This window comes from Cryptomeria japonica, chromosome 7 (assembly GCF_030272615.1).
Source record: "Cryptomeria japonica chromosome 7, Sugi_1.0, whole genome shotgun sequence".
NCBI lineage: Eukaryota > Viridiplantae > Streptophyta > Pinopsida > Cupressales > Cupressaceae > Cryptomeria > Cryptomeria japonica.
Window position 1 is genome coordinate 279,706,217 of NC_081411.1, and position 15,545 is coordinate 279,721,761.

At 37.9% G+C, this 15,545-nt stretch overlaps 1 protein-coding gene across 2 annotated transcripts in view; it reads left to right on the forward strand.

Annotated features, from left to right (window-relative positions):
- Nucleotides 1-291: 291 nt before the first annotated feature.
- The window catches only part of LOC131027081 (uncharacterized), a 156,913-nt gene continuing 141,659 nt past the window's right edge, over nt 292-15,545 (forward strand). Inside the window, exons 1-3 of one of the 2 annotated variants that reach the window (XM_057957054.2) lie at nt 292-997; nt 3,502-3,589; nt 3,688-3,773. In XM_057957054.2, coding sequence (XP_057813037.1) covers nt 624-997; nt 3,502-3,589; nt 3,688-3,773 — 548 coding nt within the window. In that variant the 5' untranslated portion in view covers nt 292-623. The remainder of the gene's footprint in view (nt 998-3,501; nt 3,590-3,687; nt 3,774-15,545) is intronic. The other variant, XM_057957053.2, reaches the window with a different exon arrangement.

Here is a 15,545-nt window from a genome sequence, read left to right on the forward strand (position 1 = left end):
ATCATTGATCTAATATTCAATATGAATAGAATTCTATCTTCTTATTTTTATTCTAAAGATAGTTAATGTCTTCAAGTGACACTTAGCAAAATAAATTCTACTCAATCCTTTCTATAACTTTCTATAACATTCTTTCGTGCTTCATACCGGGACATTGAAAATCAATGGAAGTGAATCGTGATTATAACATCTCCTAACATAAAAATGTTGGCGTAATCGTATTTTTAAGCATTGATTCAATAAAACTAAAAAACTAAAATAATCTTGGTGTATGCTTATAATAATGTTATCCATGCTGCGTTCTCAGGCGTGGAGTTACCTAGTCATAAGAAATTAAAAAAAAGTTTCAATTTCGATTTCCATACTCCTCCGTTATCTGGATCTTCAAGTCGAATATTTTCCATGATAACATAGGATCAGAAGGATAAAAGCCACAATTTAAACTTGTGGGAATTGCTATAATTTTTAGCATATTCCAGGGTGCTATGAATTCCGGCGCTGAGCGACCTCAATGACTGAACTCGGATAGAAGGGAGGCTTGTGAAAACACACTATTTTCAAAAGACCTCTGTACGCACACATACGTGGATGACTACAACATTCCGCTCTTCAAAGACACATCGATGCAGAATACTGCAATGCAATGCATTTCATGGCAAAGATTTACACAATACCCAATATATAGGAATCCCTTTCACTCAATTACAACGTTAAGCTTGCCTTTAGAAACCTCATTTCTGAAATCGACCTCTCTAAATGGCACGAAGCTGAAAGCATTATTACATGGATTTTCTCTCGATGGTTTAAGAATTGCAGAGAGCTGCATAGAGAGGAAGGGACGGCTTGTTGCTGTAACAAGCAGCTTGGATGGAGAAACCATATTGACTAGTTCTAGAACAAAAGCCAGAGAAAGAAGGATGGAGAAACTCAAAGAAGAGAGGAAACGAAGAGAATTTGAAAAAGAAAAGAAGAAAAATGAATACCCACAGTGGGCAAAGTAAGTTCTCCGACATTTTTTGTTTACTTTATATATCAGCAAACAGTGAAACTTGTTTAATGTCTCCGTGTGTTGGTTAGTTGTGTAGGTGGGTTGGGTATAAGGTTTCTAAACGGATGAAGTATTTTAACTGTGCATTTCCTTATTTCTGCTAAAATGGTGTAGAAAGTTGTTTTGGTCAAGTGGTCGATATTCCCTAATGGATAGTTTAGAGTGGTTGCGTATATTGCTGGTAAACTTTTGGCGGTTGTTGTGTGTGATGGATTGGGTGTTTTTTCTTTTCCCGAAAGTAGACAAATGTCCTTTTCTGTAAATTGTACACTGGGAGGGTAACGAGAGCCGGGTTTCATTTCTGGAAATTCCCTTTCTAGGTGGAACTCTTCATTTAAAAGTAGGGCTTGGCGCCTGCTGAGGCTTGAACCTGGCACAACGATGCCTCGTATTGTCTACTAGAACACAGTCCAACGGAAAGGGGGGATGGGTGTTGTTTGTATAGGTTGATTGAGCATTGTTTTCTATACACATTATAATATTATAGTCTTCCGTTGGACACCCTCAGTTCTTCTGACAAAATGGGTTAGAAATGTAATTTTAGCCGTGTGGTCAATAAATTGTAATGGGTAGCTTAGAGCGGTTGTCTTTCAAATATATGATATTAGTCAACTAAAAACTTATAAATGGAATGTGTGGGAATGGAGTGTTATTTGTATGGTTTGGCTGGGCATTAGTTTGATTCTTCCATTGGACACTCCCCAAACTGATGTAGCACAGTGGTGGCCCGGTGGTCAATCAGTTGTAATGGGTAGCAAAGAATGCCTAACTTTCAAATATGTATGTTGGCAAATTAGGAAACTTTTGTATGGATTCTGTAATGAGTACTATATGTATATGTGGGTGGGGCATTTATTTTTATAGACATTGTGGATCCTTACTGTGGGCAGCTCCATTTCTTCTCGTAAAATGGTGTAACATAGAGTTTTGTTGTAGTGGTTTATATGTGTGATGGATAGCTTAAGACATTTACTTTTCAAATATGTTTCTGGTGAAAGGGAAAATTTTGTATGGCATGTGTGGGGATTGGTGTTATTTGTAGTTGTACTGGTAAGTTGGGCTTAATTTGCTGATATAGTATATGGTTTCTTATTTTTTTCCACTGGGCACTTCTAGTTCTTGTGGCAAAACGGTCTAGTACAGTAGTTGTGGCCTGGCGTTCTAAGACTTGATAGGTTAGAGACTAGAGTACTTAATTTTCAAATTATACATTGAGAAACTTTTATATGGCATGTTTGTGAGAATATGTGTTAGTTGCATAGGTGCTGTGTTGGACATTAATATCTATACTCATTGTGGATTCTTCGTGCTTTCATTAGCCAGTCCCATTTCTTCTGGAGAAATGATGTAGCAGAGTAGTTTTGTCCTAGTGGGCAATATCCTTTTAATTGGTAGCTTGAAGTGGTTAACTTTCAAATATGTAAATTAGTGAACTGGTAAACTTTTGTATGGTATGTGTGGGGTGATGAGTGTTACTTATTCAGGTGGGTTGGTTACTAATTGTTTGTATGCATTATGGATTCTTCCATTAGGGAGTTCCAGTTCTTCTGGAAAAATGTTTTAGTGCAGCAAAGTGGTTTTCGCCTTTTGGTCAATTGGTTGTAATGTGCAGCTTGGTTGGATTAGGTGTTGAAACCCATCCAGTCGACTGACTTGCACCCACAACATGGTCAAGGATTGTTATGTTGATAGGTTCAGGTGTGTTCAATGATCCTTATTGAACTTGCATCACTAATAACAACAGCACAGTTTAGTTTTTGAACCCTGAGTCTCATCAGCACAAATTCATAATCTTGAGGTGGAGGGTATTGGCAACCTCTTTTTTGGAGTCATTGCATTTTCTGTCAGATGGCTAGGTTTAAACAGATAAAATAGAGGTTTAACTATTAAAGAATCCAGAATCTGGACAGTCTCATTCTCTCCAGCACCAACATTGCTTGATGGGTACGTGTGTTGGGTGCATCATTTTGTCTTCATGGTTTACTGTATTTTTGCTATCCAATTAAACTGGCCCTAAAATCATTTGATGGCTTTCAATGATAAGCAAATCATTATGGTTTTATGGCTGGATCAGTTGCGATTAGAGTATTTGTGGATATCGAATTTCATTGTTATATCTTTGACTAATATTGCTTGGTGGCTCAACATGTTAAGTGGATAAGTTTTTCTTAGTCTTTAGATTGATTGTTCGCTGAGGTCTATGGAAATCCAAATCATCTTCCATATATATTCATAAGCTTTGTTCCTAAATTTGGAACTAGGGACCCTAACTTGTTTTCAGGAATGGTCTCATGCTAAAGATAAACCAACTCAACACCACACAGTTAGATTTAATCCCTAAAAGGGGGACTTTGGTATATTGTGGCTCTACTATTATAGCTTTGCCAGATAAATAGGATGTAAGGTTGCATAGAGAGTGCTTGAACTACTCTGAACATGGAATTTTCTGGCAGGATACTTGAAGATGGCTGCAAGCATGATGCAGAACTTAATGAAATAATTGGTGATGCTATTGGCAATCCAGAATTGATGAGAGAGCGTGTATGATCTGCTCTTTTTAGAAGCTTGCATTTGCATTTTGTTTTGCTCCTATTTACGTGCTGCTCATTTTTCTCTCTTTTTTGGATCATTTTCAACAGATCTTGAAGAGGGGGAGAAGGAAAGGGAGCGACATTCAGAAATCCGCTAGTGGATCTGTACTGGCCATGAATGTTAGCTTTAGAGAGTAAGTGTCTTTTAATAATTTGTTACAAACATTTTTTTGGACTTGTCTCAGATATGATTTACCTATGTTATTGCTATGTAATTCATGTGTACAAATTTAAGCTTCGATTTCACTGGTAAAATGTGAATTGGTTTCAACTTCTATACTATTTTTATGGCTCTTGGCAGCACAGTACCATGAAAGTTATTCTTGAAAAGTCATTAATAATTCACACAAAGCAACGTGGATAGTATAGACAACCAAGCAGATTATAATCTGCATGCAATATACAAGCATGTATATAATAAATTAAAGTTACAGCTGTTGTAATGTCTAAAGACTACATCGATGTTTCCATTTGAGAAAATGCCTGCATTCATGCTTAGCAATGAAGGAAATGGAGGTTGGGTACGTTTTCGGTATGTTTATAGTATGTATGTATATATATGTAGCTAAAAAATAGCATAAGTTTAGAATGTCATATACCGATACATATGCTAAACAAAACCATTACAAATTTCAAATTTTGTAAATAAAGTTTTCAATATCAAAAAAATCAAACTAGAATCTCATGATAGATAAGTTCTGAGTTCACTAATGATAAAAATATCAAAAAGATCAAACTATAATCACTAAACATTTCAGAAACATTTCGGCTTCTAAAAACACAAACCCTGGATGTACCCACAGGAGATTCGTTTCAGAATCTGATTCTGGTACGTTTCGTACCCGGAATCCGCTGGAAAACCCCATGATTCAGCAACTTAGTTTTTTTATCAGCCTTTAAGCCTCAAAACAGAATATTTTTATAGGAATATTCTTTGCCAAATGCATGGACAGGCGACATCTATTATCTTTGTAATATCTAGTCCTGAGTCAGTCTAAATCTTGTTATGAAGATTGCCTTATCTCATATGCTGTTTAAGATGTCATTTTCATATAATTAAAGTTTTTGCTTCAAGATTTTTCCCACTTGTTTAGAGAAATGTATCTTATATTACACTGGAGAAGATGAAAATTATATCAGTCTGTTGCATGAAATATTGAAGTCTTATTCTTTTTTGTTTTTCAATTCCAGATATCTTTCAAAATTCAGGCTTTAGTTTTAAAAAATTCAGATATCAGTTTTCATTATTTAGGGTTTAGCTATATATTTTTGAGCCATGTTATTAGATTCCCAGCTAGAATAATAATAGTTGGTATTGGAGTTCTTTACTGGGATTTTGGGGGTACAATTAAATTATCTGCATTATTTTTGGAAGAAGGAACAATAAATTGCTTTGACAGCATAACCAAAACCATGAACAAATTGGGCCAAGCTCTGTGTTAGTTGCCTGTGTCAATCAACAGAAGGAAACGAGCATATGATGGCAGTGGGAGGTTGTGAAAGGCTTTGATATTGGAGAAGATTGGATGCCTGTTGTGAAAATCCTAGGAATCCTGATAGCCGAGATAACATAAAAAGGTAATGAATATAATCAAGTTTACATTGGGAATTCTATTTGCAGATTTTATCTGGACACCAGAATAAAAAGGTAAAGAATATAAACAAGTTTACTTTGGGATTTCTATTTGCAGATTTTACCTGGACACCAGAAATATTAAATAAGAGCTTGGATAGGCAATATAGTTGTTTTTGATTAACTTTTGTAGGGATACTCAAAAAATACTTTGCCTCTTTACACCTTGATGGGCTTGCATTTAAATATGGAAATTGATTGAACATGAGTTGGATGAAGATGAGGAAGAAATATAACAACCTGTGAGTCCATTCAAATGTAACTTGAACTTCTGTACACTATTTCATGGCCTTGGAAGCCATGAAACAATGATGCACCTTGATATGCTGATTGTCTGAGTCTTGTTGAGCTAGCTCCTAGGAATTATTTCTCACCTTTGTAATGTTTCCAAACTGAAAACTGGAAATTGAACTCACAGAACTTGAAACTGATAGGCAGACATCTGAGATTAATAGACAGAGATATGAAATTGGAAGAGTTGAGATCCAAATAAAATCTTAATTTAGAAAAAGCACAAAATCTGAAATCTGGGAATGCTAGGTAGTAAAAATTGAAATATGATATGGCTATAAAACGAAGGACAAACCCTAGATTTGGAAAAAATACAATTCTAAAAAATCTGGAACTTTTATGCAGCTGAATTCTGATTACTAAAATTAGAAATTTGCCACTGAAATGGAACTGAACTACCATTTGGTTTTTATACATAACATTGCTAACAATAACTCCAAAATAATTACACAAAATAAAATGGCTCTCCTAAGAAGATCTGGTTGCTGACTCAGGCTGGATCCAGGACAATATGATCGTTTCTTTGGCAAACACAGAATCACAGCCTGTGCACAAGTGCTGATTTCTCCCGAAAAGTACACTACTAGGGCTTAGGGGTCTTTAGTATACTTCTCCCTTGCCAACATTTCATTTTATTCATGTGGGATAAGTTACATTTTTACAGGTATCTTCTCTTTCTGAATGTAATGTCCCCTTTTTAATTCCTTTAGATTCAAGCCCTAGCACACAGAATATAAACTTGTACAATTGATTATTGATAAGAATTCCTAATTTTAACTTGTCGATTTAATAATTACTGCCAAAATTAATTTTATTAAATAGCTTTGGATACTCAGAAATCTGCCCAGATTTATTAGGTATTATTTTGTAGTATTTTCAATTTTCTTCAAGTCTACAGTAGTTTAATGCCTTGGTAAATAATTCCTTAATCTGCTTGAGTTGCGTTTTCGTCCACAAACTCAGCAAGGAAAATAAAGGGGTTTTCATCCTTTGATTTCTGCCATGAGGTCTTTCATCGTCAGGTTAAATGAATTGCAGCTCCATGCTTCAAATGAATAAATAATCAGATAATAAAAAGATGTTTTCTTCATATGATGATTCCTTCTCCTTGTTTGATGTCTCCTATGTATCTTTTTTCCTTCAATACTTATGAATCTTTAGATGCCCCTTGATTTTTGATTAAAATAAACTTTAATTAATTAATTAATTTATATATAATATTAATTTATTTTAATTGTAATCTGATTTCGAAAAGGGGACATTACAGTTAAGCTTTCTATTTTGTGCAATATGGAATACGCAATTTAAAGTTGCTTTTGTTTTTTTAACTAACAAAAACTAGGTTCAAACTTGAATATGCTTGAGCATCTAGCTAAATTAAGAAGCTCACAACTTATAAAGAACCCCAAACACCTTAAGAGACTTATAACTTGTGATACATTATATCATAATATAAACCCCATTCCTCCACTTTTTAAATGCTATTCTCTATTTTCTGGTTGCTTCCCTAATGGTATACATAGCGACAGAAATGTTTTGATGGCAGAGTCCCATTAGTTTAGGAGGAGGCATTGCCAATCCTAGAGAATGCTTACTAATTTAACAGAATTTAGTTTTTACTTATGTGATCAATCAATTCCTTGATAGAATGCTTGTGAATGGTGTCTTGATTAGTTTTTTTCTTTGAAGAAAAGGATCCCACTTTTACTTGAAATATGTTGGAGTTAGGATTCTTTGAAAAATGGGACTAGAAATAGTCAAGAGGTTGGAGCAATTGGTCACATCATAGGACAACAATTGTAATAGTTTCCAAGGGGCGTAGAGAGGAAAGAAAGATTATATTAATACCGACAGATGACCAAAAGTAGGTCAATGAGACTAGAAGACACAATAGTTAACAATGGAAAGTTTTAGGAAGAGAGAACCCTAGAAAAGAAATAATAAAAGTACAAAAGACAAGATAATGAATAGTGCCACTAACAAATAGCAAAGAAGGTTGAACAAGAGCCCCAAAAGTACGTGCATGGAAAATAATATTAATTCTCTTACAAGGTCTTTGTGAGGGAAAAATAAACTATTATATTTTAAAATTGGTTATTTCCCTTCAGAAAAGTTATAAAAGGAGGTTGAGGGCTCATTTGAGAATTTAGACTTGGGAAATGATATTTGCTTTTGTTGTTGGATAGAACCTACGTTCTTCCAAATATTCTTGAGGATGAAAACCCTCTTGAGTAGTTGGTTTCGGAGACGAAACCCCCTCTAGCTGGTTGGAATGGTTTATATAGAGATTACCATTGTGTTGAAGAGAAGAGTTCCAGTTTTGGTCTGTAGATATATAAGTTTTTGATGTCTATTGAATATCTAATGGATTGTTGCTGCCGTGAAGGGTTTTTGCTGAATATTTTGTTGAGTTTAGAGGGCATTGAAGGAATTTCTATTGCTGTTGGGCCATACTATTTTTGGTACCATTCTGGTATAGGCTGTACTATTTCTACTAGCCACTTTTGATGGGTATAATTTTTGAGTTTTAGATTCTTTGATGTTGCTCGGAGATGCCTTTCATTTGTTATTACAGGCTGTACATATGTGTTGACGTGTATTTTCTACACTATCAAACACAGAATAAAATATCCAAGGGTACCTTATCCTCTCTTGAGTAAAGCCTCTGAATGCTGAAGATATCGCGAAAAGGATCAATCAGGGTGACTTCAAGGTTCTTTTCTGTAGGATTTCTACGTGTGGATAAGCTCTCTGTGGTATGATGTGATTTGCTGGAATCACAAGGGGACTTACACTTGATGATCGAACTTCTGATTTGCTTTGAATATTGCTGGAACACAGGATTTTACTAGCTTAGATTCGAAAAAAGGAAAAAAGATGAGGGTGAGGAAAAGATCTAATTCTGATACTAAGAATGTAGGAGCAATGAATGATCTTTGATGAAATTCTAACTAAGTCTTGTTTTGACATCACAAGACCATCTCCACAAGGTTAGTGCGATCTTCGAAGGAAAGCTTTATGATGTTCAAATCATCACTACAGGCATAGACACCATCAGGCTGATGCATATCAATGAAGAAGCGACAACTGAAGTTAAGCTTAAGCTGAATGATTCTAGTTGACTACACAAGGCAAGTTTGCAATCAACAAACTGCTAGTAGTATGGATATATGAATTTCACCATCAATCAAACACATTTCTTCCACTTATCTAATAACATGAAATCAAATATGAGAAGTATAGAGACCATGCAAATTGTCGAATCGACCCATAAATTTCACCATTTCTTCAATGAAGTTTTACAAGTCTTTAACAACAACATCTTGGCAACAATCTTTGCCTTCTCTCTCTACTCTACTCTAATTGCTATTCTATCAACTGACTAATTCACTATTCTAACTATTCACTCCCTACCTTCTAACTCCTTTCTAACTCTATTCCTCCTTTACAAAATGAAGAGCCGGGGCTTATATAGTGCCCATAATACAATTCGATGGCTAAGATCAATTTGAGATCAATGGCCAAGATTCAATAATGAAAACCCTAATTAGGGTTTGTTACAACCATTACATAACATTTAATGCTTGACCAATTATAAAATTGTATTAATTGGACACATGTCTTCTCTGGAAAATTCAACCAATGGATAGCTGGGGTAGGTACATCGAAGTTTGTGCCACCTCCCATGAGTTAAGTACATTGAATCTGGACATGCTGAGGTGGACCACACTGATTGGAGAAATGATGACTAGGATGCCACCTCGTCTGACACTTGGTTGATGCCAATTTGATGTTGCTGAGAAGCTAGTTTTAATTAACTCTTCTGAAACTATCTGCTTCTTCAACGAACCCTTGCTCTAACTTCTTTTGTCTTTGATGTGCAGGATGATGATGTACCTCGTCTTGGAATGCTGGATTGGAAGAAGTCATTCCTGATGATACTTGACCAAAGAAGGCCGTCCTTGTCGATGCTAGACTAGAGGAGGTCGCCCTTATCCTTGCTTGATCTTCTTTGATGATACTGAGCTGGAGGAGATCATCTTTGTCCTGGACCGGATCTTCTTTGATGAGGACCTGCTGACTTGTAGATGCTCCTGTCCTTGGAGTCGCCATTTTGATACCTACACAACATTTCACAATTAGTAATATATCTTGAAGTGTAGAAATTAAACTTAAAAAGAAGATTTAAGATTTTAATTAGGAAACTTCATGATAAATCTTGAGTTATCATTTCCTAATTAACCATGCAATACTTAAATTTTTTCAAAACAAGTGCCCAAAAATCAAACTTTGAACAAGGATGCTAGGATAGTTTCGCCATACATCCTCTTGAGTATTAAACTCTAAGAAATGATGCAAAAAATGGATTTTGCTAAGCAAAATTTAAATCAAAATTCTCCCTTGGATGAATTGCGCCTCCTCTAACTTCAAAAAGAATAGACTCCACCCTCTTTGATCTTCAACACTTAGTAGAAATTCGCTCCACTCTAGCCAGATTTCGCTCCTCCAATTCGCATTTCAACTTTGAACTTGAAAAAGGATGAATGAATGATTTGAAATATGAAACAAACCCCTCCAATATATAGAGCGCTCACCTCTCTTCTCTCCAAGGCCGACTTGCCAAAAGGGAAACGAAAATGAAATAAAATCCTCCTCAAAAGAAGGCCGACTTGCTTGTAAAAGCAAATGTATTTGAGCGCTTAACTTGTAAATTTTTTAATTTATTTAAATTAATTTTAATACCTCTAAGATGCTTATTTTGATTATTTCAAGGTACAAAATTAATTTATTAAATTAAAATGCCTTTAATTTAATGCGAATTTGATTTAATCTTTCCAAAGGCTTTGAAGTGAGCAATTTTGAGGATTTTAAAGAATATCAACGCTCAATAATGTAAAAATGAAGGATATCACCAATTTCGCCCTGGACCTTCAGTGAAGGTCAGGAGCGATTTTTCAATCTTGCTCTTAATCCTTCATCTTTTGGATTCCAAATTGCTTCCAAGACATAAAATATCATCTCTTCTTCCTATCCACACAAGATTTGGTCTCAATTCCTCAAACAAAGGAGAGGATCCTGAAAAATCGCTATGGGCCCTCTCTGAGGGTCAGGAGCGACTTTTTGATTTTAGGCTTGATTCTTCATCATTTTTCATTAAAACTTCATTCATCACTTGGCAATATCCTTCCTTAATCCACTCTAACCAAATTCGCTTTGTTGTTGCTGTAGGATTTTGCCAAGATCAAGGGCACAATGAAAAGCATAAAAGAGAGACAATAGAATGACAAGAACAAACTGTATTCTCATCAATATGCAAATGATCAATTGGATTAACCAATACAATGAATATAGGCCTGCTTATATAGGCAAGGCCATATGGATGTATGAGCACACAAATATGACATGTGGCTCAATGAGAAACAAGGGTAGGTAAGAAATACTAGGGGTAGGTAGGAGAAATGATATAATATTCCACAAGAGGTGGATGACCCACCGAATGTGGAGTGTAACAGCAAAATAAAACCACAAAAGGTGGAATTTCTCCTACAAGCTCTATCCCTATGTGCACACTTCCCTAAGTGTCTCAAATCCAAACTACGAAGAGATGCATTATCCTAAGTTAACTTAAGTAAAGTGTAATAATATCCATAATTAATATTTATTTACACTAACACCCCCCCTTAAGTGCAACTTAGGGGAATGAAGACTCAAGTCAACAATGCAAGATGGGTCCCGGCTACTAGGCCATGATAGGTATCCATGCACTGTCGCAAAATGTAGACATTCGGATTGGAATGACACCTGGTGAACCTTGCGGAGAGAAGAAAGGAATCCATCTTGGCGTACCAAGCCCTGGGGGCCTGCTTAAGGCCATAGAGAGATTTCCTTAGTCTGCAATCCAAGGAAGTATCCTGGATGAAACCCTGTGGTTGCTCCATATAAATTTCCTCATCAAGATCACCATGAAGAAAAGCACTCTTCACATCCATTTGATGTACAGCCCAACCATGAGCTGCAACAATAGCAAGTGTCAAACGAATGGAGTTCATCTTGGCTACAGGTGCAAAGGTCTCAGTATGGTCAACACCTGCAACCTGAGAGAAACCTTTTGCAACAAGCCGAGCCTTATACTTATCCACACTACCATCCGCTGCAAACTTGGTCCGATAGATCCACTTACATCGAACTATCTTTCTCCCCTTAGGGAGATGGACTAAATCCCATGTGTTGTTCCTCATCAAGGAACTATACTCTTCCTCCATAGCCTGGTCCCACTCAGGAACCCCTGATGCTTCTCTAAATGTTTGTGGATCGGAAGCGGTAGCAATGAATGCATGTGGAAGATCCTGATTTTGTGATCGAGTTCTCTGTGTATCTGAAGGATCCCCAACAAGAGAACTCGCGGACTCAAGTGTCTGTCGAGCCCAACGAGGTCTAGGTGGAGGTGGAGAACGAGACTCCTCAACTGCAAGTGGACCATGCGGAGGTGTTACCCTGCGAGTCGGAGTTGAAGGAGTCTCATCATCTGAATCACTAACATCACTATCCACAATGGAGGAAGGTGGAGGAGGTAGAGAGGCTAAGCTAGGAGAGCTTTCCTCAAAGTGAACACTTCTCTCAATGAACACCTCATGTCTCTCTGGATCCATCAATCTGTATGCCTTAACACCCTCAGGATATCCAACAAATATGCAAGGCCGACTCTGCGGTTCCAATGCCTTGCGTTTCTACGGAGGTATGCGAGCCCATGCTGGACACCCAAAGACTCTAAAATGTCTCACAATCGGTTTCCTACCAGCCCAAGCTTCAAAAGGAGTAATACCTTGCAAAGCTTTGTGAGGAACTCGATTCTGGATGTGTGTGGCACAATTGATAGCCTCTGCCCAAAAGGCGGGATCAAGAGAACGTGCATGTATCATACAGTTAGCCATTTCTTTGAGAGTTCTATTCTTGCGTTCTGCAACCCCATTCTGCTGTGGAGTGTATGCGACAAAATGCTGAAGATCAATCCCCTCAAATGTACAAAAATCCTCAAGTCTTTTGTTCACATATTCCCTTCCATTATTTGTACGAAGAATCTTGACCACTTTTCCTGATTTCTTCTCCACACGAGTCTTGAAGTCCTAAAATCTGTCAAATACTTCACTTTTATGAATAAGAAAGTAGACCCAAGTGAAGCGGGAGTAGTCATCAATGAAGGTGAGAACATAGCGGGCCTTACTAAATGAAGGTGCTGGAAATGGACCTGCTACATCATTGTGAACAAGTTGAAGAACTTCCAAAGCTCTCCAAGTTTTCCCTTTATCAAACTTCTCTGCGGGATGCTTGCCCATGGAACAACCTGAACATACACCCTCTGAAAAACTGATTCGAGGTAGACCTGTGACCATGTCTTTAGTGCTTAGCTGCTGAAGATAGTAGTAGTTGAGGTGACCAAACCGCTCATGCCATAACTTATTTTCTGAATTTGAATGAGTAAGCAAGGCCCTAGAAGGTGAACTTGGCACAAAGTGGGAGAATGAATAAAACCTTGAGTTGTCATTGACTTGTCCCACTGCTACCAAGGCATCATCATCAAGTTCCTTTACCACAACTAAATCTGGTGTAAACTCAACCTTTTTCCCATTCCCATAGTGAGTGATTTGGTAGATGGAGAGAAGGCTGGTAGACAAGTTAGGAACATAGAGAACATTCTCAAATGTTCCATCATCCATGTCAACTGAACCTTTCCCTTCAACCTCTACTTGTGTATCATCACCTATGTAAATGTGAGGTACCTTAGATGGCTCCAATGAAGAAAACTGCTCCTTTGTAGAACCCATGTGATATGAGGCACCCGAGTCAAGTATCCATTGCTGTGAAGAACCTGTTGTAGCCACAAATGCTTGCCCTTTTCCCTTAGACTGTGAGGAAGAAGAAGGAGATGAATCCTTCTTTGTGTAGGCGGATGGCAAGTTGATGTTGTTTTTCTTAAGAAGATTGGTTAATTCATCAACTTGCTTTGCGTGGCATCGATGCTCATCATGACCATACTTATTGCAATATGCACAAGTTGGTTTATCCTTCTTAGGTGGTGTCCCCTTCTTGGAAGAGGATGAAAAATCGCCTTGTGATGGAGAGGATGATTGTCCTTTTTCCTGGTGTGGCTTAGACTTAGAGTGCTTCTTCTTCTTGTTGGAATCTTTGCCTTGACTTCCTTGATTCCCTTGATTAACCACCAAAGCCTTGGACTTTGAAGACTTGAAAAACCCGATGTTCAACAACTTAGATTGTTCCAATATTAACATTTCTGTGAAAGCATCAAATGAAGGCATAACATAAGAACTCCCCACTGTCAAACGATGATTTTGGAAGCTAGAAACAAATGCTGCATATTCTGGTGCAAGCTTATCCAACAAGTTGAATATCAATTGAGCATCCTTTTTGTCAATTCCACAATCCTTAAGCTTTGCTCTTAGCTCATTTGCTTTGGTGACATAATCTTGGATTGTATCAAAACTCTTGGGATCCAAGTTGGTGAGTTTATTGTCAATCTGATAGCCTCTGATTTCATCAACTTGACCATACAATTTCTGAAACATATCCCAAGCCTCTTTGATTGTTTTACACTTCTCAATGTGAAAAATGAGGTCATCTGATACATACTTGCGCAAATTTCCAGGAGCCATGCAATTCTTTGTGAGCCATTCTAATTGAGCTTTTAGATCAGCCTTAGGATCAGGTGGCGCTGTTATTGTTCCATCTATGTAATGTGTGAGACCCTTTTCCATTAATTTACTCCATACTTTAATTTTCCATGATGCATAATTATGTGGAGTTAAAGGTGGAAATTTATTAGGACTCATTGCAACAAAAATGGAAAGAGCACAAAGGGAGGCACAATCACACAAGACACCCCCCCAAATTCACTCAATCAAAGAACTCCCCCAAAAATGATGATTTGGCACTTTATAATTAGTGCGTATACAATGGGCCACTTGCAAAAAATGGCAAAGTGGACTTCTGATTACAATTTTACAACTGCCTCAATAAGGCCAAAAGAGACTCAAACTGATAATGCAAGAGATCTAAACTAAGATCCAAGCACATTACAAGCACCTAATAGGCCAAATAAGACCAATGTCTGAAAGTACAATTTCCACTCAAAATCTCTGAAATCTGATCATTGATTATGAAAGTAGACGAAAAAACATGCACTTTCAATAAAAACGGCACCTGAAAAGGAGGTCGTATGAGCTCAAACGAGGTCTTTGAAGTTGCAGAATTGAGGATTGGATAGGTATAGTTGAGAGAATCCGAAAATTCCGAAATACCTGTGCACCAAAATCAGAAAATAACCACACCACTGCGAAGATCACGAAATTTTAGCCCATTTCAAAAAAAATTGCACCAAAAAAGGAGCAAAAATGAGCAAGATATTGCCTTTCAAAGTTGGACTGCAAAACTGAAAAGCTCAATGGAGAGGGGTTGAAAAATTTCAAAAAGCTGCTGATGTTGCGCTGACATCAGCAATTCACTGTCTTAAATTTGATGGCCGTATGACCGTCGCGAAAGCTTCGCCTCCCTGTTGATTGGGCGTCCGTACGGTACGGACTGTTGACTGGGCATGGTGATTGTGCAGTTGACTGTGCGTACGGATTGCTGACGTGGCACTGTGCAGGGTGTACGGTAGTCGACCGTGGGCCAGTGGCTGCTTGCCACATGGTGGACGTGGGTCGGTCGATTTAGTGGACGCCGCCGAGGGGAAGGCGTCGCCGGAGAAGGATAGACCAGTGGGCCGGGAGCCGAGGGGGCCGGCAGCCGAGGGAGCCGGCGGCGGGCCGGGAGCCGAGGCGGCCGGCGGGAGAGCGAGGTGGCCGGCGGGCGGTCTAAGCTGCCGGCGGTGGTGGTGGCGGGAGACTTCGGCTCGGCGGCGGCGGGTGGTACTCTGCAGCAACGCAGGTACGACCTGCAACCTGCAACACGCATGTACAAAGGACAC